This window comes from Chroicocephalus ridibundus, chromosome 2, assembly GCF_963924245.1.
Source record: "Chroicocephalus ridibundus chromosome 2, bChrRid1.1, whole genome shotgun sequence".
NCBI lineage: Eukaryota > Metazoa > Chordata > Aves > Charadriiformes > Laridae > Chroicocephalus > Chroicocephalus ridibundus.
The window spans coordinates 57693828-57718748 of record NC_086285.1 but is presented as its reverse complement, the minus strand read 5'-3'; the positions used below and the strand labels follow the sequence as shown (position 1 = coordinate 57718748).

The 24921-nt window shown below is 43.1% G+C and overlaps 2 protein-coding genes across 3 annotated transcripts in view; one reads left to right on the top strand and one right to left on the bottom strand.

Annotated features, from left to right (window-relative positions):
• The first annotated feature begins 1630 nt into the window (after nucleotides 1-1630).
• On the top strand, nucleotides 1631-8112 carry C2H7orf25 (chromosome 2 C7orf25 homolog). 2 transcript variants are annotated; one of them, XM_063325611.1, is made up of 2 exons: nucleotides 1631-1785; nucleotides 4013-8111. In XM_063325611.1, exon 2 carries the CDS (start codon nucleotides 4029-4031, stop codon nucleotides 5295-5297), a length of 1269 nt encoding a protein of 422 aa, XP_063181681.1. In that variant the 5' UTR covers nucleotides 1631-1785; nucleotides 4013-4028; the 3' UTR covers nucleotides 5298-8111. The 2 variants fall into 2 exon arrangements, with proteins under 2 accessions (XP_063181681.1, XP_063181680.1); XM_063325610.1 differs by lacking the exon at nucleotides 1631-1785 and adding an exon at nucleotides 3669-3804 and having other exon boundaries at nucleotides 4013-8112.
• A 1803-nt stretch (nucleotides 8113-9915) lies between these two features.
• Nucleotides 9916-24921, bottom strand: part of LOC134510860 (uncharacterized protein DDB_G0271670-like) — a 159320-nt gene continuing 144314 nt past the window's right edge. Inside the window, exons 5-8 of the mRNA XM_063324077.1 lie at nucleotides 12291-12312; nucleotides 12125-12200; nucleotides 11634-11897; nucleotides 9916-9920 (exon numbers count right to left, since the gene is read on the bottom strand). Coding sequence (XP_063180147.1) covers nucleotides 9916-9920; nucleotides 11634-11897; nucleotides 12125-12200; nucleotides 12291-12312 — 367 coding nt within the window. The remainder of the gene's footprint in view (nucleotides 9921-11633; nucleotides 11898-12124; nucleotides 12201-12290; nucleotides 12313-24921) is intronic.

Below are 24921 nucleotides of genomic sequence, written 5' to 3'. Positions count from 1 at the left end.
AACACTATTACTAGGCTATTGTAGCACTATAATTAGTACATAGTCTCCTTTTACGACAAGAAGCTTCAAAATGATGATCAGTTGTAACTTTCCGTACTTTCCCTTGAACATGCTTTCCTCAGACTGCCTCTCTGAGGTATGATCTCAGAGCCCCAGTCATCATTTCTGTGTCAACATTTAATTGTTCCTTGTTTGTGTGAAATAAGAAGGGTAGGTCTATATGGTCTGTTGTCAATGGTATTCATTTTGATGAGACACCAAGCTGGTAGTCAAGAGACTGTTTTTGCACTGTTAAGAACTGAGTCCCAAAGCTCCCTGGTAATACTAAAACCCTACAGAGAATCAGAGTTCATGGGACTTGGCGTAATTTGGAAAGAATATGCATAATATTTTGAATTCAGGCTTTACTTAAGAGTATTAGATAATTTTCTTAGTGGTAGGTGGATAGACCTTGATATTACGCTGTTCTAATGGGGAAAGGAGTATGATTTGGCATGTGGGCTTTAACTCTACACTGAGGAAAATCATTGCCATACTTGGATGATTGCACGTCTAGAATAGTAATTAAATTTTATCTACTATTTAAAGGGAACCTTTAAACTGCAGGGAACTAATTTACATCTTTTTCCATTCTAAATCCCTGGAATTTAAGAAATAGTAATTTTAATTTGGAGATGGATTTCTCAAAATCCCTTCAGGAGTGAGGGATACTAGTGGAGTAGCAAATAGTTGCGGGCATTTTCAAAAAGTGGAATTAATTTTTTTAGTTATATGGTATTAGCTTTGTTTATATTTTGTAAAATAACTGTATAAAGAGGGGTCAAGGGCGAATAAAGTGGACAAACACTGTTCATTTATGAGAAATGACAAACTACAAGCTTGATTACTTAACCTGACCATGAAGTATGACTTTGCTTCATTTAGCTTGTTCCTACTGCAGTCATCTGAAAGAAGAAAAAAGAGACACTGGTCACTTAAAGTAGGTAATGCTCTTGATTTGCATGACCTGGAAGATGATCCGGTCCAAGGAACTCAGGATAGTGTGACACCTATGAGAACACAGCATTTCCTTGGGCTTTATTCAACTAGTAGGATAAGGATCTGAGAATGGTATCACCATTTCCTGACGTTATGACTTTAAGCAGGTTTGAATTTGATAAAGACACATGTGCCGTAAACCCCTTACAACTTGATTTGGTTTACTGTTGCTCTGCAGAATTTTGTGAAATCATTTCGACTAGTAAAGGTAATTACTCTCTGCAAGAACTAGCCATCAGTAGTAGGTGGAGAGAAGGCAAATCTCACCTGTGCTGTTAAGTATTGCTGCAGCATGGAGAGAGGCTGGAGGTCACAGAGATGTCTTCTGCTTGGAAGGGGGCAGCAGCTCTGGGCGAGCAAGGAGGACGCTTGCTCACATTTAGCACCAAATAACAATTAATGAGGCCCGTTTTTGTTACCTCACTTTGATGGACCCAATGCCCCTTGAGCCGTGGTTACTTCTTCCCTGCTGAAGTTCAAGCCCCAGGCTGTCTTGTCTCTGGCCTTTCTGACCTAATGTAATGTCTTTGCTCCTTAAATAAAGGCTTTTGGGGATAAAATATGTATTTATCTGAGGACCGCCCCGACTCCGACGGCGGGCAGGCCGGGGAGTAGAGCCAAGGCCGGGGCGGGTGGGGCGCCTGTCCCCGCCCGGCGGCCCCGGGGGAGGTGCTGGGCCGAGCCGCGCCACGCCGGCCCCGGCCGCCTCCTGCCGCTACCCGGGGCGAAGGCTGCTGCCGCCGGCGTGTGAGTATGGCCTGGGGCGCCGGAGGAAGGCGGCAGGGGGGAGCGAGCGGAGCCCAGAGATGCGAAATCGGGGGCGCTGAGGCAGGCCCGGGCTTGCTGCACTCCGATAGCGATAGAGAGGGGAGCAGGGCTCCGTGTCTCGCCGCCTTGCCGGCCCGGGAAGGCGTGTCGGCTGAGGGCGCGGCAAGGAGGCGCGGCCGGGGCCGGCCGCCGGGGCTCCTCGGGGTCCGCGATCGTCGGCACCGCCGTCGAGAGGGGCCGGGGGCGATCGCCGTGGGCGCCCTGCCCTCACCCAAGATGGCGCCGCGGCCTCCCCGGCGTTTGTTCCACGTGATGCCGGAGCGCCGCGGACGTGGGGGTGGCGGGCGGGCGGACAGGGCTGGGGCGGGGAGGCGCCGCTGCCCGCCGAGGGGAGATGCGGGCCCCGAGGGGAAGGGAGCGGGGTAAAGCGGCGGGGCTGTGCGCGGCTGCTGAAGGAGGGAAGGTGGGCGAGGGGGCGGGCTGAGGGGCGCCCACAAAGGGCGGGCGGGCACAGTAAGTATGGAGGGGGGGTGGCCGGCCGCCGGCCCCGGCTCCCGCGTGTGTGCGGCGGGCTGAGGCGGTGCCTCAGAGCTCGTAACACCAAGCATTCCTGAAGGGTTTTGGGGTTTTAGTTTTTCCCCCCCCCACCACCACCTCATTTTAAGGAGTAGTTTTTCTCCTGCGGCCTTGTGGTTGATGGGAGGGGTGTTCCCTGTTACTCGCCACTGTTGTGCTGAAAAAGTAGTTGGGTTTGTGGGCTTGCTGCAAGTGGAAGAGTTGAAGGGAAGCTTCATCTTGGAGCCTTTTTATGTGTCTGTAGAAGTCGAAGCTGCTGTGGCGAGAGGTGCCAAAGTAGTAACTGTAGGGTTTTACTCATTGCTTTACATGTAAGAATGACCTGGAGGCAATGGTGAGGGCTTTCAGGGAGAAGGGCTGATTTCACTGGCCTCCTCTGGCCCTGAAGAGAGTCAGCGGGTCGTGTTGGAAGACATTAGGCTTTTTGGTTGAGAAGAAAGGGAAGTTTTTGGTGATGTTGGATATTGACTGGGCCAATAGCAGTTAACGCCGATAGTATTTGAGCTTGTGCATAATGCAAGGGTGATTTCAACCTCTTGAAGCCGGGCTCTGCAGTTGCCCTGGCAGAGCCTGTGGTAGGACCCAGGCAGTATCTTGTTGCTCATTTTCAGCTGAAGCTGTGTTTGTCTTGCCTGTTAATACCAGTTTGCTTCAATGTGCAGCTTCGGTAAGAGTTACAGGAGCATGTGTTTATGCTTGTAGTTGGGAGTCAACATGTATTAATTTCACTATTCATAGTAGCTATTTACTGCATGCCATTAAAAAATGGTATTGTTTGCTGTGGTATTGAATCCTACATTTTTCAAAGCCAGCCCACATTCAATTATGTAATTCCTATCATACTTTCCTCAGGGAGACATACAAAAGTAATATGGATGCAAAGGAATAGACTTACCGGATGCAACACAGTAAATCTCTAGTAGAACTAGAAAACATAGAGATTTCCATATCCTCCTGGGTCTAGAATTATGAATTGTAATCTGTCATGATGCTGTGTAACGTTGAAACTTTGCCAGGGGGTTGTTAGGGGCTCATTCACAGAGTTGTGCAGTGTAAGTTGGAAGCTGGAGAGGACAGAGCTGTGCTACCCATAATTGTAAAATACAATGGGCTTCCTCTATGCTGTGTTAAAATACTTGCTAGGATCCAGACTTCACAGTTTTTATGTATGTCTGTAAGCATGGTGGGTAGCTTTTATATTTTAATGGTATCTGTGGTGGAGGCAAGATTTACTTATAGCGTTAACAGGATTTCTAATTTTACTCTGGATGGCAACTTCAGTAAATGAGCTGTGAGTCTCTCTGAGTGACTAGCTCAGTGAAGGGCTCGCACCTGGAGGGAAAACCCACTAACTTGCAAGATGTGCGTGGAGACTTGAATGCTGCTGTTCTCTCTTGCTGAGAACTGAGATCTTCTGAGGAGGTACGTTGGATCCCCAGAGGCAAAGGAAAAGAATTGAACTCTTTGGTGGGACTTGTGCTGAGGTTCCTGTTGCTTGTGTTTTACAATACCGGTAGCTGTTGCACAATCTACTGCAAAACACCAGTGTATACTGTTGCAAAGACCTCTTTTGACTGTTTTTATTCTTGTCCATGCAATAACAATCTTCTCTTTTGCTTTCACTTGATAGGAATAATGTTTCCAACATGTCTGTGCAGTCGCTGCTTTGCGAAAGAATTGCCGTTGCCAAAGAATTGATCAAGAGAGCAGAAGCCCTTTCCAAGTCCCAGAAAAGGAGAATAGAAGGTGGGGCAAAACTATGTGGCAAACTGAAGGCTGAGCTAAACTTCTTACACAAGGTGGAGGCAGGGAAGGTGGCCATTAAAGAATCCCATCTGCAGAGTACAAACCTTACCCATCTCCAAGCCATTATTCAGTCAGCAGAGAACCTGGAGGACGTTGTCAGTGTCCTCCATGTCTTTGCCTACGAGGACAGGTTTGGAGACAAGCAGACGCTGGTGGTAGATGTTGTCGCAAACGGAGGTCACACGTGGGTGAAGGCCATCGGTCGGAAGGCTGAGGCGCTGCATAACATCTGGCTGGGGAGAGGCCAATATGGTGACAAGAGTGTTATCGAGCAGGCGGAGGACTTCCTGCAAGCAAGCCGTCAGCAGCCAGTGGAGTATAGCAATCCCCACATAATCTTTGCATTCTACAACAGCGTGTCCAGTCCTATGGCAGAGAAACTCAAGGAGATGGGAATATCTGTGCGAGGAGACATTGTGGCTGTGAACTTACTGGCGGAGCCATCTACGGAAAACCAACACCTTAGTGCCAGTGAATCAGATGAAGAAGGCCCTGAACTCCTGCAGGTGACCAGCGTAGACCGGGAGAATTTAGTGGCCAGCATTGCTTTTCCCACACAGATCAAAGTAAACGTGTGCAATAGAGTTAACTTGGACATCACTACCTTAATAACTTACGTCTCTGCTTTGAGCTATGGTGGCTGCTACTTCATCTTCAAAGAAAAAGTGCTAACAGAGCAAGCGGCTCAAGAAAGGAGGGAGAGAGTCCTGCCTCAGCTGGAGGAGTTCATGGAGGGGAAAGAGCTCTTTGCCTGTGAATCTGCTATCAGAGATTTTCGGTCCATCTTGGAAACACTGGGGGGGCCTGGGGAGAAAGAGCGAGCTGCGTTGCTTGTTAAAAGAATTAACGTGGTGCCAGATCAGCCATCTGACCGTGCTTTAGGACTAGTGGCGAGTTCCAAAATCAATAGCCGTTCTCTTACCATTTTTGGGACAGGAGACACTTTAAAAGCCATCACCATGACTGCAAATAGTGGTTTTGTGAGGGCAGCAGCTAACCAAGGTGTCAAGTTCAGTGTTTTTGTCCATCAGCCGCGAGCATTGACAGAAAGCAAAGAATCTGTTGCCACACCCTTACCAAAGAGCTGCTCGGCTGATAATGGGCTATAAGTCATTAAAGGAGTTAATCATTGAAATATTGCAGGTGCTGCAGTGGAGGTGTTTGGAGAAATAAGAGTTGTCATCATACGTTTTTAGGTGTGTATCAGTGAAATCAGTAACTGTAGCAGTGGAAGCGTTCCTCAAAGGATTTATAATATATTTACTCAATTCTTGCTTTTTTTGTTCAGCTGTCTGTTAATTTATTCACTAAGGTAATAAGATTTCAGTGAAAATTGTTAACTGGCTTACAGTATATTAATTGTATCCATCCCTATTAAAAAGTTCAGTTAAAGCACAGTTGTCTTTGTGCCCTTGTCATTTTTGTCCTCTTCAAAGAGATTGAAGTCAGCACCTTAGATGGACTTCAGGCTTTTGTGGAACTTAAATCTTTCTTTCGCCTGTCCTATTCAACTGAATTCTTGGTTGATTCAGAGGTACTTTGTGTAGAGACCTGTGCCTTTGCGTGTGTGTGCTGTTTCCTGAAGATGTGACTAGTAGCCATGAGTAGAAACGAACTTAAGCCTTCCTCTTTTACTGAAAAGAGCCTCTGTATGTGTACCACGTTAGACAGCTTTACCGTTCCCAGAAAATAGTGGATTTTATTGGCGCTAATATGGTGTGACTCTTGGTCCAAACTGTGCAGTCTTGCTGGGTGCAAAACCCAGCTTGAGGCTTTGGATAACAGAATCCTCCTAAACAGAGCCAGCACCCAGGTAATTCTTAATGCTAGTGAGCTCTCTGCTGAGGCCTCATGGTGAACTTGAATTTGGCTTTGTTGCTTGTGGACTACCTGAAACAAAGCCTCGCTGAGGTCCTTTAGTGTTGGCATGGCAGAGGAGGAGGTTTGTGGGATAAGTTGTTAATTGCTAGTTTGCCCTATAGTAAAGAGAACCTTTTTCACTGGTGGTGTAATTGCTGGTTTTGCTGAAAGTCTAGAATAAACAAAAATTTCTTTTTGTTTGTTTGTTTGTTTTTTTTTCAGGAAAGAGTTGCTGTTTTATAAGTATTCCTAATGTTTTTCTGTATGCTGTAATGACAGCACTTGCTGTTTGGTATTAATTTGCATCAGGTTCCTAGTGGAAAATTTTGAGGTGTCAGAGTGAACCTCTTGGCCCTGAGCAATACGTTTTATCGGGTCAGTGAAAGAGATAGATACCCACTGAATATTTTATAGGCTGTTGTTCAACAAGCTAGCGTTATTATGCAGCTTATAGTTCAGGCAAAGAACGTTCCCTTGCCTCACGCTGCTCCACTATAAATTGCTTCCTACAATACAAACTAGCTGCAGTGCTGCCCTTAGCCATAGTCTCTACCTATTTCTTCATTAATATTACTGTCTCCAGTACTCTGCTGTACTCCAGCACTGGCGTAAAGATATTGGTATGCCAGTAAAACCGCTCTGCATGCCTCTTCTGGCTGAATAAGCTTAACGCCAAGGAGCAAAATTTGTCGGTATGACTCTTGCTCTGTTCTATTCTTACCGTGCATGTGGAGTAACCTGTCAGGAGTTGTCACCGGTATCCCCATGCTGCATATCTTTACTTGTAACTTCTAGCAATGCAGAGGGCAGTCTGTTCTTCATCTGCCCCTCGTTTCTGCTGGTCACAGGTAGTTCATGGGCTTTAGTTAAGATGAGCGGAACTGGATTTTTTTTTTTTTTTTGGCAGATTCAGCATCTAGTCTTCTACCTGCCGGTTTCTCAAGTCTCCCTTGGTGAGTTGTTCTAACAAAACATCTAGCTTATTCCTACAGTCTAATGCTGTGTAACAAAACCTCATGGCAGGATACATCCTCCACTGTATCCGTTAATTTTCCTGGAAGTTCTTCTGAAGGGAAAGGAGGACCAACACAATGAAATGTGTTGGCTGTGCTGCAGAAATGCAAGTCTGCCCCGATAGTTAACAGCGCACGCTTCATCGTGCAGGAGTTTAGGGAGATAGTGCTTTATCATGGTATGATGGATTTACCAGAGCACAACCACAAGATGTTTGTGAGATGTTCCGGTGCTATGAACAGCGGGCAGGAAAGGTGCCTTTCATTTCTGCCATGAGAGCTCTTACTCTGGACACCTGTGTGATGGCTCTCCTTTGCAGGTGTGGGAACAGAGGTGGGAGGAACAGAGGCCATCTGTGGAGAATAAGAACTGCATGTCTCAAAACTGTCTTTCTGTTTGGGATCAGAAGTCCTGAAAGAAGGTACAAGAAACCTCCTAGTGAATGACTTATGAACAAACAACCCGGGAGAAAGGGTTTCTTTTTGTTTGCAACGCAGAGCTTTAAAAGCTGAAATCTCAATAGACAACTTCCTACTTATCACTGATTAGTCTGTTTTACAATCTTACAGGATATACTTGAAGCTGAGCGCATGGTAACAGTGTATTTACGCGTGATAGGTCATTAAGGCCTTTTAAAAACTAATCCTTTGGATTGTTTAAGGTGTTTTCAATTTGCTTGCAGCCTTTCTACCCTGATGAAGGGTTTGAAGGAGTAAATGGGAGAGAGCCGCTTCATTCTGCTCCTTGCTGTGACTCTAGGAAGTGGGTTTCTGTCGCTTTCCTTTCTGTATCCCATTCGGTACTCTTGAATATCCTCTTGGGCACCCTCTAAAGAGGTTTCTCCAAACCACACGCGAGAGGGCAGTGAGCCGTGTTCTTACGTGGCAGGTGACCCAGAGAAAGTAGTGAAAAGCAAGTAACCTCTGTATTGCCTGGATGAGAAGTGAGCGAGCTCTGTTTGCTGTATTTCTTCACTCGTGCTGCTGCAGAGGTGGCTGACCTGTTTTGTAGTGATACTTTTGTATGAAAATTAAATGCAACTCTGTTTAAAAGCCTCTGTATCTGGAGCCATCGTGTGGTGATTTTCTTCATTACCAGTCATTTTTGCCCAGCGCAGTATTTGTTACCCAATCAGTTTTCTTATAAATTTCTATCAATCATATGAGCAATATTTTAGGAATACAAAACTCTCAAAATTATCTGCTGTGTAACGTGAGGGGGTTTTATGGCTATTTTGTGTCTCCCTGTTGCATGGTGCCGTAAAAAGCTCAGAATGTGGGTGTTCTACACTGTCTTTTTTTTTTTTTTTTTTTTTTTTTTAAAAAAAAAAAACAAACCACTGTTTTTACCTTTAGTGGTTTTCTGGCTTATTGGTCAAACAGAAGTGCAATGTTGACAGACTGTAAGACTTGCTTTATAACATTAAACCTGAAACTGAGTGCTGTCTTGGAACCAAAAATGTTGTTTGATTGTAATAGTCGGTGGCTTTTTTATTGCCTTCCAATATATCAGTGGTCTACATATATAAGCCAGTGTTCTGGTTTGGCACGTTTAGATAACTTCTACTTAATTTTACAAATGGGGGATTAGACGCTGGACTTCTCTTATTTAGGATGTTATAAAAGAGTAATTAGAAGATACCAAGTTATGTTTGAAATTAAGTAGAAAAAAAAAATGGAAATCCCAGACTGCTCATCCTTTCTTCCAGTATCACTCAACGGCTTTGTCCGCACTGCAGCAGGCACTCGAGGATGTGGAGGCATCTCACTTGCTGCAGTGGATTTTGTTTGGTTTTTGGGTTTTTTTCCTGAAATTTTTCAGCATTAAGTTCCTTGGCAAAGATGGATTCCTAAACTATTTTGGAGAACCTTGTTCTTCTGGCGCTTTTAATTTATTTTATATTATCTCTGTATGGTTCCATAGTCTGTAGGAGAGCCAGCATCTCTGTTCTGTGCAGCACTGGGCCTGCTCTCTTTTGCTCCAACAGTAAGAATACCAAACAAGGAATGCTGCGATTGATGCCGAGCAGTAGAAAGCACTTGGATATGTTATGAGGAATAAATAGGTAAGTTAAGTTGTTGATACATTCGCGTTTCTAATTTGCCTTCTACAGTTTTGTCAAAAGCAAACTTATTTTTGGGCACAGCTGCGTATGTTCTTTACCTACTGTTGTTCTGGCTGACAAAATTTGCAGATAAATGACTTCGTCATTGTACCTACAAGCCATGAAAACACACAGGGGTAGTTTTGCATGTTGCAGTCAAAGCTGAGTAAAACTGTTATTATTTGGTAGATTAATTGGGCTAAATAGTGGTTTGTGTTTCAAACTGTCCACCTCTTCTGATGATGCCTTCAGCAGACTTAAAGCAGCCTGTTGAAGTCCTCTGGAGCCCGTCTGAAAATACTTTCACAACTCTGTTCCTAGTTTCTGAAAACTGAATGTAGGCTTGGTCACAACAGTAATAAAAGCAAGAAAGCACAAGCATCAGTTGTTTTGAAATAACTTTGAGAGGAAACCTAGAAAAAAAAAAAGCCTAAAATCTTTTTTGTTTAAGTGGAGCGAGGAAACGATTTACAATAATGACAAAGCATGTAGTTGCAATGACATTTATTTCAGATTATTATGCAAGCAAAACAGCACAGGTCACCTGTTATCGAATTAACCTGGTAAAGTAAGCAGGAATTAGATGGGATTCTTGGACTGAGGTCTGTGGTTTTCCTACAAGCTGTAGTTTTAGGAACTGCTCCACTGTCCAGCTTGCTGCAGGCGCCGTTTGTGTGTTCTTTTGTGGTGAAGTCGACTCTGCAGGTAACCATGGCTGTTGCTTTTCCATCAGGATTTAATGTTGCAGTTTATTCTAGAGCAAAACCAAAGAGAGTGAATGTAAAACTACTGCACTGAGTGACAGAACTGCTTGGAATTGCACCTTTGGGGCTTTGCAAATTGTTTCCTATGAACACTGTGGAAATTAAGTTTTTTCCTATATAAACTATTGCAAGGAACAGGCAAACAAAAAAACTTCCAAAATCCTCAAGGCTTCATTGTTCAGAAGATCCTTCTGTCCATTTAAAAGATCCCCACTTTCAATGTCTTACATAAGATATTCCTCTCTTAAAAAAAAAAACAAAAAAACAAAAAAAACAAAAACACCCACCCAAACCAAACCCAACTAAACAAAAAGAAAACCACAAAACCAACAACAACCAAAACCAAACCAACAAACAACCCAAAAGAATTAACAGCATCTGATAATGAAGCTGTGTCCCTTTATTCATTAATGAGGCTGAGTGCACAATAAAGCAGCTCACTGTGGTAATGAGAAACGTGGAGATAAAGGGCACAGCAGTTTACACTGCAGGATAGGTACCAAAATCTAGGAACTAGAGGAGCGAGTTGCATAAGTGCTTGATAGTGTATTTTATTTTCCTGCTGAGGTTGGTCACATCCATATACTGAAGTGTTGGAGCACTAACACTGCCCTGGTGGCAACAGTAGTGCCACCAGGTGGTAGTTTACAGCGAGCTGAGGAAACTCTACCCAAGTGCTTCCTTGTTATGATAGTGGTCGTAATGCTGACTAATTTCAGAGGTTGCTCCATCTTCTGAAACCACACTGGACATGATACTATAACTTCCAATATTCCTAGCGCAGACATAGTCCTAAATGCTGTTGAAATAAGTGGGAGAAACAAAGCAAAAGCATTTCAAATGAAATGTTTTCAAGGGAAAATGATCTCAAAAGATGCGGCAGCTGATGTGGACGCGAGTAAAGGAATATGGAAGGTTAAGTCACTGTCAGATTGTCTTGCTATCCAGACTAAAAGCATGCCAGAAATTAGTGAGAGTGGAGGAAAAAATAATTCTTTGGTGCATCCCTTTCCATGCTCTGTGAGCTGTGGAGAAGCTGCTGATAGCTCTAAGGGACAAAGGGTAGAGCCTTCAAATGTAACGCTGTTCAAGATGAGATATTTGGGTGATATATTGCACAACCCCCTTGCAGGTGAGAGCTCCATATGAATGGATGATGCAATAGAGCCTCTGCTGGTTTGCAGTCACTGGATTTCTGACCCCTCTTCAGGATTTTCTACTGTAGGGATAGTTTGGTCCATCGTTATGGAGCTGAGGTCCACCAGAGTGAGATGTCACTCAGGCAGAACACAGGCCTTCATAACAATGACACTTCACCATATAAATCTGTTTGTTTTTCTTTTCTCCACATTAAGCATACGTTTTATAAGCCAGTATTAACCTACAAGAGAAGCCCTTTTCATAGAGAGGGGAGGTAGACCTTCTATACAGCTGTAAAATGCACTCATCCATAATAACATAATTTATCTTAAGGAGTCTCACCTTTCCCTCCATTCCTAGCAATTTATTTATGTTTTTGGAAGGAGGAGAGGAGCATAAGGTGTCTAGATCTCTGGCATGCCAGGTAGCCTGCCGGAAATAGACTACAAGGAAAATCAGTATTTTTTGTTTCCTTCTATTAGTGCAGGAAAGGTAGGAGCGCTGGAGTAACAACATTGAGACAACAATAACACGTGGACAACCAAAGACAAAATGGGTCTTACCAGGTATTTGAGTGGCTGACTCCTGGGTTGGTTCTTTGCTTGGCTCCACACTCGGCTTAGGGGTAGAGTCAGTACTTGGCTCCCCACTCAGCTCCCACGTTGCCTGTTCGCCTTCTTGCACTCCGGTGTTCCCCACTTGCGACACACCATCCTCCTTGGATGGGTCTCCGCTGTAGTCCAGCAGGAGCTCTGTGCTTGGCTGCATGCTGGGATCTCTGCTTTGCTCCACGCTCGTTGCCTCAAGCGCAGGGGTGACCGGGGTACCTATGAATGAAATGAAAGGAGTTTACACGGATGAGGAGGAAGGCTTGAAAAGCCAAGCTACTTCTAGGGGTATCTAAGCATGTACGAAGTTGCTTTTATGGATTAGAGAGCGCAAGGAGGAATTTGAGGAAGGGGAAAAAAAATAAATCTGGGAATAAGCCCACTCTGGAAGGGAAATCTTATTTCGAATTGACAAAGATTGATTTGCTAATATGTTTTTGACTCACCTTGTGCCTTTAGCAGATCGACCAGAATCAGAGCCAGCAGTGCTGAGAGGATTGTCATCTTTTTCAGCATGGTTACCTAAAAGCCACGTTAAGCGCTAGTGTTTGAGGTGAAACGTGAAGTACGTAGCTGACAGAAAACCCTGGGTATTTAAAGGCGAGCTCATACCTCTGCGCGCTTTGGCATCTTCCTGAAAATAACAGGTTGCAAAAACAACATCCAAATTACATTCCCAGAATGAATTTAGGACCTGTCAGAGACTGTAATCAGTCAGTTCCTGCCTCTTGCTATGGGGTGAGATAACCTTTACCGCAAGCAGTAAAGGACATTGGGGGCTAGACGTGGGGCAGTGATGGCTCCAGACAGCAGTAGCACCGCTAGAGGTGTCACTGCGTGCCTCTGGCAATGCTGGTTTCTCAAGGCAATTGATCCTGATGGTTTTGAATGAGGATCTTCAAAAATCCTTTGATATGACACTTGACGAATTGAACATGCCTCACGGTAACAGGTGAAAGGTGAGACGTGACTAAAAAATGTGCAGCTGGGTAAGGAAATAATAACACTGTGAAAGAGTTGTGATGTTTTGGTCAAGGCTGGACAAGCATTTCATTGGGAAGCCTTCCTTTTTCATTGTTGAACACTTGTGTGTGAGTGTATCATCTAGCCTGTGACAATCTCAGGCAGTATCTCAGCCCCAAAGTGGCGTGTTTGGAAGGTTTGGACAGAACCAGACAAATCTCTAGAGGGGACCCAGCTCTTCTGTGAGATTTAATCAGCAAAGCACATCATTGCTCCAAGGGCCATTTCTGATTCAGAAAAGTTGCTCTGTTTGCATGGATGCGGTTCCCCATGACCTTCCCCATCACCCCTTACCACCAACCAGGGAAGGGGGTCGTGGCAAGACAGTCGGAGGTTGTGGCAAATGTTTTGGGGTATGCTGGGGCATCAGCGGACTTCAGGTCTGTGCGTTCAACTCTCTGTGATGCAGATAGAGAACTTTGGGACTGGTTCTGTATATTACACTCATATGAGCGAGTGGTGTAATTGCTATAACTAGCAATTCTGCCATAATTAGCAGAATTAGGTTAATGTCAAATCAATGTAAAGGAATTCAGAATCTGGCTCTCAGAGATTCCCCCCCCCGCCTTCGCCCCCTCGTTTCCGTGATTTCCCTTGTTTAATATTGCATCAACTTAGTTTTTCAGCACAGTGTTTCTTTCAAGTTGCTTCTACCTCAAGGGTTTGCCTGAGGCATTATTCTTCTAATCAAGCTTTTTATGGTGCAACAGAAGGTTTTTATTTTTTTTCTTGAAGTCAAAAAGAAAAGCTGATGCCCATAAACACCTACAGATACATGGCTGCTGCAGTGGGTTTCTCCTGTGTTACTAGTTTCAATTGAAGGTTGATGTGTAACATCTTTTTTTCAAATGTGGATGGGAGAATTTGTTGCCAACTCATCTATAAGAGGTAACAGCATGATGCACGGGTCAGAAATCTGCAGATAGCTATCTGCAGTGAGCAGGATTCCTCAGTATAGGCTAAGAACTCTTGTTTTGCATTCTTGAAAATGTTTTTCTAACACGCAGTTGTTTTCATGAGGTGGTGGCCCTGCTCTTTGTGAAAGAAGAATAAACAAATATGTCACAGATTCTGCTGTTCCTACTGAATTATCACTGTGCGTAGAAAGAGGAATTGTCATGTTACTCCCTCACTGGATCTCAAATTTATTTCCAAAGTATTTCTCTTCCCTTCTCACAAGGCTCATTTAGCAGAGTTGCCGTCTTGCTCTTCCCAGATCTCTTCTGCTTGGTTCATTGTTACAGTCTCTAACAAATTGGAAGCAGAGAATTTAAGCATTTTGAGGCAGGGTTGCAGCTTAGTTATTTGGAAACAAAGTCAGATTCACTGTTTTTTCACTGCTGCCAGTCATATTGTTAAGAGCTGTTAAAGAGAAATCTCAAAAAGTAGTCATCAAGGGCTAATTTTTGCGTAGGAATTCTCCTTGCTGTTTGGGCTCTTTTTTTTTTTTTTTTTTTACGGATTTGTTAATGTCAGTATTCAACATCTTCAGTGACCCGAAAGTAAGTACAGTTAACATTGCTGAAAGAATCAACAAATGAGATGGGATTCCTGAAGAATAAGTAATGATGAGGACAGAGTTGTGTTACAGGTTTATTGCATTTAGCTATATCCTTTTCAGTAGGCCCCAGCCAGCAAGGCAAGTTATGTGTACAGGATAAAGCCATACTTAAGCAACGGAGGCTGCATCCTGGAAAACAGTTTTTCTCCAACTGTTTCCTTCCCCAAATTCCAGGACGTGGCCCTAAGTCTAAATATTAACATGCATTACAGAATATAACCAAGTTAGAGAGGGTAAAGAAATAAACCCTAAGTGTTTATTCCTGGAAAAAAAATCCCACACTATGAAGGGAGAAATCCTTTCAGATGCCCAATCTGTTTATTTTATCAAAAAGAAGGATACAGGAGTGACATGGTTTGTAGTTTCATAGGGGGGAAAAAAAAAAGTACTAGTTCCTAAAGCTGTCGTGGCATGGACAGAGGCATAACCAGAGACCGTGGCTTGATGGCAAAACAAAATTAATCATTTAGGTGTTAATCACTGAACTTACTATGAGGGAACTGAGTGGTATTGAAAAACTTGATGGATTGAAAAAAAAACCCAACTAGGTATGATTATCCAGTGTTTCCTTTTAGTCTTGTGATCTCTTGCGTCTCAGTTGTCCAGATTATGTATTGATACTGGACTCCTAGGGAGAAGCAAATGTGGCTTTAATACTGTGGAGATGGATCGCCACTTCCCTCTGTGGGGTGGTGGAAGATGTTTGGTCTCACTGTTAAAATGCAGAAGGTTAGGGCATACCAGGCACATTGGTACAAACTGTTCATACACTATGTTCAGCTCACTCGTGTGCAGCACATGGAAATCTTTGCGAGTATCCCCAGGGCATCTGTAGTCAGGAGAAAAGTGAACTCTGCCTTAGCTGAATTCAAGTTTTGAAGGATACCTGATAGAAACCTCATAGTGACTGAAACTGTTTGCTAATCCCTGGAGCAGGATAGGTTGTGATGGTACTGTCGTATACCGTCTCTGTGGTGGGACAACTTCACTCATTCTCTGTACCCATTTAGTCCAGATGCCTTGATTGAGGCTAAGACTGGCACCTGCAACTCCAGTGGGCATGAGACAAGCGATTCTTCCTTCTTATACTTCTGTGCCTGTGCAGCGGCTGGAGGTGAAAACTTGTTCTGCGTTTTAACAATCTAGTGCAAGTATTCCAAAGGTGTGCTTTGTAGGCAGGCACAGTGCTAAGAGGTTGTGACAGCAAGTAATGGCAACTGAAGCAAGTTGTGATATGTAGCCTCCTTTCCGCCTCACCCCCAAATTGGGAAATGTAATGCAGGGTATTTATTAAAATGGTTTTCATGTACTAAGAATATTGTGAATAAATGACACCAAAATAATTTTTAAAACTGTATTTCTTTTCTTCCCCAGCTGATGTTTTTCGTATTTCTTTCACCTGAAAGCAAGCTGGGGCCATGAAATGAAGCTCAGTGGAGCTAGGATCAAAGCACGGGATATTGTTTGTCAGATGGTGGAGGAACGAGTTGTTAGAAGTTTACACCGGCTCAAGAGAAAGACTGCATGTAAAAGTAAAACTGAGGGTAACTAAATACATGAAAGCTACTTCTAGCCCAAGAGATCCTCAGAGGAAAAAATAGGATCATAGGATAATTCAGCTTGGAAGGAATCTCAGGGAGGCCTCTGGTCCAATGTCCTGCTCAGAGCAGGGCCGCCTAGTTCATACCGGTTTACTCAGCTTTATTCAGTCTGGTTTTGAAAGCCTCCAAGGACAGAGCATGCACAGCCATCTGGGCAACCTTCACCAATGCTTGGCCATCCTCATGGTGAAAAAGCATTTCCATATATTCAGTCTGAACTTCACTTGTTTCAACTTACGCCTGTTGTCTCTCATCCTCCCACCGAGTGCCACTGTCAAGCCTGGCCTTTGATAACTTTCATGAAGAGCTGGAAAGCGAGAGAGTATTAGTTGGAGGCTGACATACCACTTGTGTTTATGTCCATATAATATAAAGATTTCTTCTAAATTTTTACTTTTCTGTAGGCGTCGGCTTATGGCCACCTTTGCAAACAGGGCACTAGGTGAGGTGGATCCTTGGTCTGCTTTATATTAAACATATTGACTAGTGTCCTTTGTTGGACTAGTGTAGGACTAGATGTTGATCCTAATTTGGGTATCTGAAACAGCTGCAGAAGACTTAAAACCAAATGTAGCTGGTTGTTTTCATTGCTGTTTGAACAATAAGCAAATTCCTATACTGTTGTGTTGTGTTTATTTTTTTTAAGGTGTTGCAGAATAATTTTTAGTTTTGTGATTTTTACCAAAGGAAGTAATTTGGGAAATTGTTTGATTTACACAAGTAGACTCAGTGCTAAAGACCTGTGAGATTAGATTGCACAACGAGAGACAGAAACTACTCTTTTAAAAACAAGTTATTTTTTTGTTAGCAGCAAGGACCAGATTTTCTGGAAAGGTGAAGGTTGCTAAGACTATTTCATTCTTTCATTCTTTTCTTGTGAGATGAGGGTTGTAAGTGCCCTCAGGCATCTTGTGTCAGATATAACTATTTATGTTTTGGGACAAGGATCTGTGATAGTGTTTCTTCAGGTACTTTATTTGTATTTTGCAAAGAGTTTTCTTCTTTTTCATGGTCATTAGCTTGGAAGAAAAGGGAAATCGGAGATTCTGTTTCTTCAAATTCCACAGGAAGAAGAGGAGTTTTCTGGACTATACGTAGTGCTTAATGTTCCAGCAAGCCTCATAGAGCTATTTTTTTTTTTCTTGGTTTGGTTTGTCAATGAAGCAAATCTTGGACTTTTCTGGAGATCTCGGAAGAAATATAAAGTCAGGATTTTCTGTGTATAGCTAAGGATAGGCTGAGTTACATAACAGAAGCTCTAAATATGACTATTTGAAATCATATTTTGTGATTCAGGCCAGAATTTCAGCACTACTTGGGACTCAGCCACTTTTTTTCCCCCAGAAGTCCAGTGTAATTTATAAAGGTGAATAAGTATTTATCACTTCACAGCTGGGGATACTGAGGCACGGACAAGATTTAATGAATGTTAGCCTGCTGCCTCTCAGGGATGTCTCAATTTTTCCAGAGATGGGGGGAGAGAAGCCATGAAGAGAAGGTGAAGGAGGTCATGAGAGAGAAAGATGTTATGGAAAGTTAAGATACCTGCGGTAGGTCAGAAGGAATTGGTGTTTTGGGTGTGCATTCTCTTTAGGCCACATCTACAGTTCAATGTAGAATAACTCAGGAATGGTAAAGTTGAAACAGGTCCTGCTGTCCTCACGTGTGCCCTGCGCAAAGTTGAGGTCCACTTTTAGCACAGGGAGGGTAAAGAAGCTGCGTAGTAAGCTTGGCAATTTGCCCACAGAGCCCCCTTCTTTGTAGCTGTCATTAATGAGGTGTTTGTGAAGGCCCAAATCCTAAGTTTGTTTCTGATTGTTGTAGGCATTATTTGCATTGTCTCTCTCCAATAGCATTAAGTGCTTTTGGAATCCTGTCACATTTTTGGCCTTATTAAAATCCGATGACACTGATTTCTGTGAGCTAGTGATGGAAAAATGAATGAAATAGTTGAGAAATTAACCCGTGATGCACAGCCAATAGCAAGGTGGAGAGATGGTCTTTGCAGAAAAGCTGCCAGAAGTCACCTATTCTATGTGTCTTCATTTCTAAAGACACTTCATAGCTGGCTTTGATGTTTGACTGGCTAAATCAACCTAGAGATCTACTGTGTAAGGAGAATATCCAGCTGCTCAGGTAAGGCGGCTTTAAGCCACTTCAGTGTGTAGAATAAAATAATCTGATTCTGTTTTACTTTAATGGTCATCTCCTAGGAGTGGTTCACGCAACTTCCAAAGAGAATTGAGTGCTATCTATTTAAGAACCGGGTACTGTAACACCTGGTCATTAAGTAATGTAATCTGATGTAATGTTATTAGATGAATGTAACGAAAATACTGTAGACAAATGAGAGGCAGCTCCTCTAAAGCTGTAAGGACAGAGAAGATGGTTTATGCCTTGCCTTTTCTGCTCAGCCTTTCAGTTTAAAGGAACATGGTAAGCTGGGAGCAGTATGAAGCTGTGTTAGCCCCTGATTCCTCTGTAGAAAGCTCCCACCTTGCTTAAGCACTTTGCTTTGACTTCCAGTTAATTGTACCAACTGAAGGAGTGAAGAAAAGTAAAAGACTGAGCACACGATTCTTTACTTTTTCTGCCCTCTCTTGGAGGTACTCTGATTTTGGCTATGTAAATTTGAATTCTTACATCTGAACTGATATAAAAGCCTTTACGGGCTTTGAGAGGTAGAATTTTATGCATTTTTAAATTGGATTGGGTTGTGACTTCCATGGGTTGAGTCTGGGTGAAATAATAAAAGATCATTCAACCAGCTGAATGAACAAAACAGAGGGGCCATCCAAAAAGACGGTCTTGATTCCTCCTCCCCTTCTGCTCTGTGCCCCTGTGCTTTCTTTTTCGCTGCCAAGGGTGCTTAACCGCCTCCTGGGGAGCTGATTCAACTTGCTGATGTGACAGGAAACTTTCTTTTCTTTCTAGACTGAAGAAATAAAACACCTCAGTAGAGGTCAGATGAGCCCTGAAGCTGATGTAAGGAAGCAGTGGGAGCACATGGCCGAGAACAGAGTCGCGTCAGTGGCAGCGAGGTGCTTGGTTACCACAGCCGATCTCATCTGGCTGCTCCATAACTCTCTGGAAAGACATAAATTGAAATGGTGGGTTGTAGTTACTCTTTTCTTTGTCTGTGTAAGAAAAAATTGGCAGTAATTAGTCCAAATGGAGCTGATGGTGGCGGTTTTACTCTAGACACAGTAATGCTGTCTCAGAAGAGCCCCTGTGCAGGTTCTGGCACTAGTGGGCTTGGCAGCACCAGGCGGCTGTGGATTGCAGGGTTACAGCTCAGAAGTGCAATTAGGGCTTCCTCCTAAGCCTCATCGTTTAGTGGAAACTCTCAAGGCACCCCAGCCTTGTACGTAGTTACAAAACAGTGCCAGGGACCGGCATGTGAGAGCAGGCAGAAAAGTATAAGCTAGCAAAGCAGATGTGCAGTTTGCAGCTGGGGAAAGACAGACAAATGGGATTAGCGGATGCATCGATTTGGTAGTGTATTTTTTAGGAAATGCAGGCTTGGGTATTTTTCCTGCTTTTATCAACACCATAATTTCCATACTCTGCTTTGTGTTCTTGTTCCGCATCCGTTCATGTCCCAACAGCATCATGTCCTTTCCGCCTGTCTTTTCTGTGTCTGTTTCTCCCTTCACTGTTTTCTAAATGCATGTTTATCACTGTTTCACAATACAGCTTTAGTCTCTCTTCCATGGAGAGTCATCTGAAAGAGGTCAGGAGGGAAGGAGCTCACCTGAAATTTGCCAGGACGGAGTGGATAGAAGTATTTTCTTATCTGTAAAACTTCAGACCCTCAGTTTTCTGCCAGAGGGCAAAAGTGCTTATTTTGAGATAATGTGACCCTACTCAACTGCCGCGATCTTTGGCTTACCAAGCAGCACTTTTGACCTCATAATGTCATGGCTTCCCACTGCCTTTGGGAGCATTTGTGAAATGGAGGGCTTAGTGTAGGGATGGAATCTATGGAAAAACAAGTGCCATAGTGGCACGGATACCAGAGCTCGCCTGCTCTGTAAAGGGTGTTCACTGTAGTATCCTAACTAATTCCAACAGATTCCAAGAAAATGGGAGAGTGCTTAGCAGAGGAACCTCAGCTCCTCTGCAGGAGCCATGGAGAACCCATCTCAGTCGAACGTGGAAGATGAAATGTAAAATGATTTTCTGTTTTTCCTCTGTCACTTTTTATAAAATGCTTTGAGTTTCTGTAGCTCTCTTAATGATTTTTAAGCTTTTGTATGACAAACCTAGTGCTGGCAATATTAATACAGCACAGCAACATTGTCTGCAAGAACATCACTTCTGCTCATGACAGGAACAAACAGAAATGATGCTCAGAAATACACTGTATGCTTTAAAAGGGTTTGTGAGTAGCTTAATAGTCATGGATTTCATGTACAGGAGGATCTTTCTTGTACCAGGGAAGCATGCTCTATTATGCATTGTTTTCCCTTTTTTAGGAATCTGTATTACTAAAGCTAGTGGAAGCTGCATTGTCAATTTCCATAAAAGCAGCTGGGAGGAGTGCCATGTTTCCTGAGTTTTAAAATCTTGTTTGAGCAAAGAATTTCTCTTCCTCCCCTTCTAGAATGCTCCTCTTGAGGTAAATATCACACTAGTAAATTGGGTTCATCCAGCATTTTTGGTTCTCTATGAATACCTTTTTGGTATGTTCCCTTGCTCCAACTTCATAACTTCATGGTTGGTATCCCTCTTGATAAGTTTTCCATATCAACAGCCCTTGAGCACAGCAGATGTTGGATCAAGCAAGAGATTTCTTTAGCGTCACATCTATTATTCTCTTAGATGTGGGCTCAGATATCCATGGATTCTGATTAGTTTGCAGTTACGGCATGTGCTGTTTATCTTTGTGAATGCAGGACTGGATGGGTATGAAGGATGTTTAACCAGTCAAAGGGATGTGGTTTGTGAAACCTTGTTAATCCATAGCGAGCCCATCGGAAGAATAGGGTTACTTTAAACCTTTGCCACTGTCAGCACATGAGTAAGAGACCTTCTCATCAGGGTGTCCTTGTAAGATGTAGGTCATCCATCTTCAAATCACTGCCCTGATTTGTACTATGTTTCAAGAAAGATTTTTTTTTTATGTGGGGAGGGGAGGGATGTTTCAGTAAAGAAGTCAATGATCGTCTCTTTTGGGATGTTTACCAAAAAGGCCATGCTCAGGCAATAATAGGTTCTGTACAGTGTTGAGATCTATCTGTTTCACTCTGGCTTTGGTCTGGATAGTCATAAGGTTTTCAATGGGATTGCCGTTGCTTGTTTCTGCCTTAAATGTAGGTATTGGTTGTGTCAGTCTTGGTTCTTTAAATGCTTCTGTTACTATTTGCCTACCATCAGTAGACAGGTGGGTTGTAGAGCTCATAAATTTTACTCCCTCCTATCTGACTTGCCTTTGGGATAAAGACATTAAATTTTTGTGGAGCCAGCTGAGTATTTTGGGTGGAATACTTTCCTGCCGAAAGACACTGATTTGCCAGCACTGAAACATGCAACATTGCTGTATTACTGTGTCAATATGTTTGATAGAAGCCAGGGAGAGACGCTGGGCAACCTACCTGGTTTCCTGCCAGGCTGTACCCTCTCGACTCCCTGGAAGAGCCTTACAGCCGCTGCTGACTTAAAACCTCCCTAAACCAGATCCCTCAGTTCCTGGTTGTCCTGGTAAACCATGGGGCTGAAGAGTCCATCTTGTGCGAAGGGACTAGGAGAGGTTGGCTTGTTCATCCTCACAAAGACAGGGCAGGAGGTGAACATGTCAGAAGCGTAAATGTCGCAGCTGAAGAAGAGCTGTTTTAGGTGTTGGTGCAGGGGCAAAAAGCTTTATGTATGTTTAAACTGGAAAAGGGAAAAGGAGGAAAACCTTGCAAGAGCCTTCAGAGGGGAATAGTGAACCAAAAGAACAAATGTTTTTTACAATGAGACATTACAGGTGTACGAAAGAGATTATGTGATCTGATAAGGATAACTGGGGGCTGGATACAGTCACCCAAAAATACCTCTTCTGACTTCTCCCCCCTCCCCAAGACAGAGCAAGCTGGGCAAAAACGAGTATTTCAGAATTTCTTCCTTTTGTAATTTTTACTACCTAAGTCCTTTCTTCAGGTGATTTCCCTTTCTCCTCATTCTGTGCACAGAAATGGAGTTTCACAGAGGTAGGATTACATTTTACATCCTGATCCAAACTCCAGTGATGCTGAGAAGGGTCTGTCTCTCTCTAGGCCCTTCATGTTCTCCTTTGTTTGGTTATGTCCAGTTCCCGTATTTAACAGTATGAGACCAGGAATGGAAATAATGGGCAGACCTGCACTGCAGCACGACCTCTAGGTGGTTAATACTTTTGGGTAATGTATGTTCCTCCACATCCCAACTTTCTTTAGGCTCTTACAATTTGATAATTGAAGCTTCTGTTATACCTGTGTTTCAGTCTGGGGTTATGCAAGCACTTTTTAAAACCAACATAAATTCCCAATGCTGTGAATAGCTCTCCAGCATGTCCCTATGCCCGACTTCTTGTTCCCACCCTCTAACTTTTGCCTCTGTGACATTTGTCTGGCTATGCAGTCGGACAAGCCAGGGAACTATCTTGCTGAAAAAGGACTCAAAGCAGAAAGGTTGGTTTCTGCTGGATTTGTTTCCCATCCTGGCTCATTGTGAATGCCCAAAGGGAAAGGATAGTAATGACTGCAGGAAGGCAGAGGTGTGAAGGATGGACTACACTGCTCAGCAGAGATCTCAGTTTATCTTGTGACCTTAAAAGCACCTGAGTTGTAATGAAGATCAAGGTACGCAAAGCAGAAGGGATACCAGAAACGGAGGCCGACCTTGCCTTTCCCTTGTCAACAAAGGAGCTATTTGTAATGCAAGATGCTGACTCCCGCCAGGTTGATGGGGAATTTTGGAGCTACACAGTGTGCCTGCTACTTAATAGGTAAAGATGTGATTTGTGGCTAACCAGAAAGGCACTGTTAGCACGGTGAACGGGATTTCTGTTGAGAAAAAGCATTAAGGGACTATATTAAGGAAGAAATATTCTTCGACTTAAAAGTAGGCGTCAGATGATCAGCTAGGAGAGCTGTGGTTGTCTGCTTCTTTTCTTGGGACTAAAAACTGAGCCCCTGTAATGCAATGTTTGTCTAATGCAGGTATAAGTACTTTATAAAAAACTCCTGCTGGATTCTGCCGTTTGTGTGGTTCTGAAAGAGTTAAGAGGAAACTCTTCATCTCTGCTCAGCCTAGCAGCATCCAGTTCAAAAAATAAAAGCACCCCTCAGCGTGAACAGGCTGTGAAATGCATTTGAAAATAAATTCTTTAATGCCAATTGTCATTACGAATTTATTTTTAAATATGTTTTGCAGTTTGCTCATGCTGAGAGGCCCTTTATCTTAGTAAGTTCCTGACTGTGGGGCTGAACAAAATAGGTAGCTTTCCTTTTAAATAAAGTGGAAAATAGAGGAGCAAGATTATATCTGTCACAGATTATAATATTTATACGTATTTCTCATCTAACCCAAATTCCCCAGGGACTCTCAGATTCGCATGAGGCCTTAGAGTCCCGGATTTTGCGTCTGGGCATGTGATTGCTTTAATGGAAGACCGTGCTGTTTGCATTTGCTCTGCTGACGCTCCGTTACATTTGGTCACATGTACATAAAAGACAGTCTAAAGCTGTTTGTAAGGATGATGCTTTAGGTAACGCGAGGAGTCAATGTGTCATGGCTCAGCCCTGGCACTTAGGTTCAAACTTGGCAGTCCTGGCTACATCTGTTATGATTTGTTAACAACCTCTTGATTAGGAACTAAGTACCGTAGCTAGCTGTAGCTTGCACTTGGAGGTGAAGTGTAGTTTGTGTATTTCCCTGATTTCTGCCGTTGTTTGGACAGAATCGATTACTTAACGTGCTTAAAATCCCGTGAATCCTGTCTGTGCCAGAAAATTATGAATTCTTCTTTTCTTCCTCGGAAGTACCAGGGGAAATGTAAAACACCAGACACTTTCAACAAATTGGTAGAACAAATGAATACTGAAGCAAAAATTGTGCACAGCATTGGCTCCTGGAGGGTCCCAGCCTAGCAGCTTTGCCTGCTTCACTGACATCGGTGGGAGATCCAGAGTCCCCATGAAATCAGGTTTGTTACGCAAATTTTTAATTGGCTAAACTCTTAGACTTATTTTTTTATTTTTTTTTTCCTTGGAGCTTTACAGGAAGACTTTTGTCTGTACTCAGACCTGTTCTTTTTGCACCAAAACATGGATGCTATTCTAGTTTTACCAAATCTTTTCCTCACATGGGTAGAAGGGAATTTGCTACATAATTTGCTGCAGTTATGCTCAAACAAAATTATTGGAACTTTAAAAATTCATTGGGAAATATCCCTGAATGTGAACAAAACAAAGGGAAATAAGGGCTTCAGGATCTGACTTCTTGACATGTGTGATGGCACCAGTATTTTAATATAAAAGGACACTTAAGTTGGGCAAATGGGACAGTATAGACACTGTCGATTCATGTCTATGAACAAATGCTTTATAAACGTCACTTCCTCTACAATATCACGTAGTGGGAATTATGACATCCACCCTTCAATCTTTTTCATATTACGTTAAAAAAAAGCTGTCTATTTTTTTCTGTGAAAGTTTAACAACGATAAGGTTGTTCCAGAATTTCTTAGTGAAGTCCACCACATACACAGAACAGCCAAACAAGGTTTTGGGTTTTTGGTTGTTTGGGGTTTTTTTTTTTCTTATTTCTGATACTGTGCTGACCTCTAGAGAGGCTAAGCTTGGTTACTATTCAGGAGATGGAACTGAAGGTTTGGATGTAGGAATTCTTGAGGGAGTTTAAGCAGTTTGAAACAGTTGTGATTCTGTGATTTTAAACAGTTTGCGTTCTAGTGAAGCTCTAAAAGCCCCATTTTAAATCTCCATAAAATATAGTTTGAGAAAATACTACATTTTTCGTTTTTCACAAAATAGATCCCAAGCACTCGGGCATTGTAATGGAAATCAGGGTTTGG

Bases quoted from the DNA above. Each gene is read 5' to 3' on its own strand.
- C2H7orf25 (XM_063325610.1), top strand. From the start codon at position 4,029: ATGTCTGTGCAGTCGCTGCTTTGCGAAAGAATTGCCGTTGCCAAAGAA.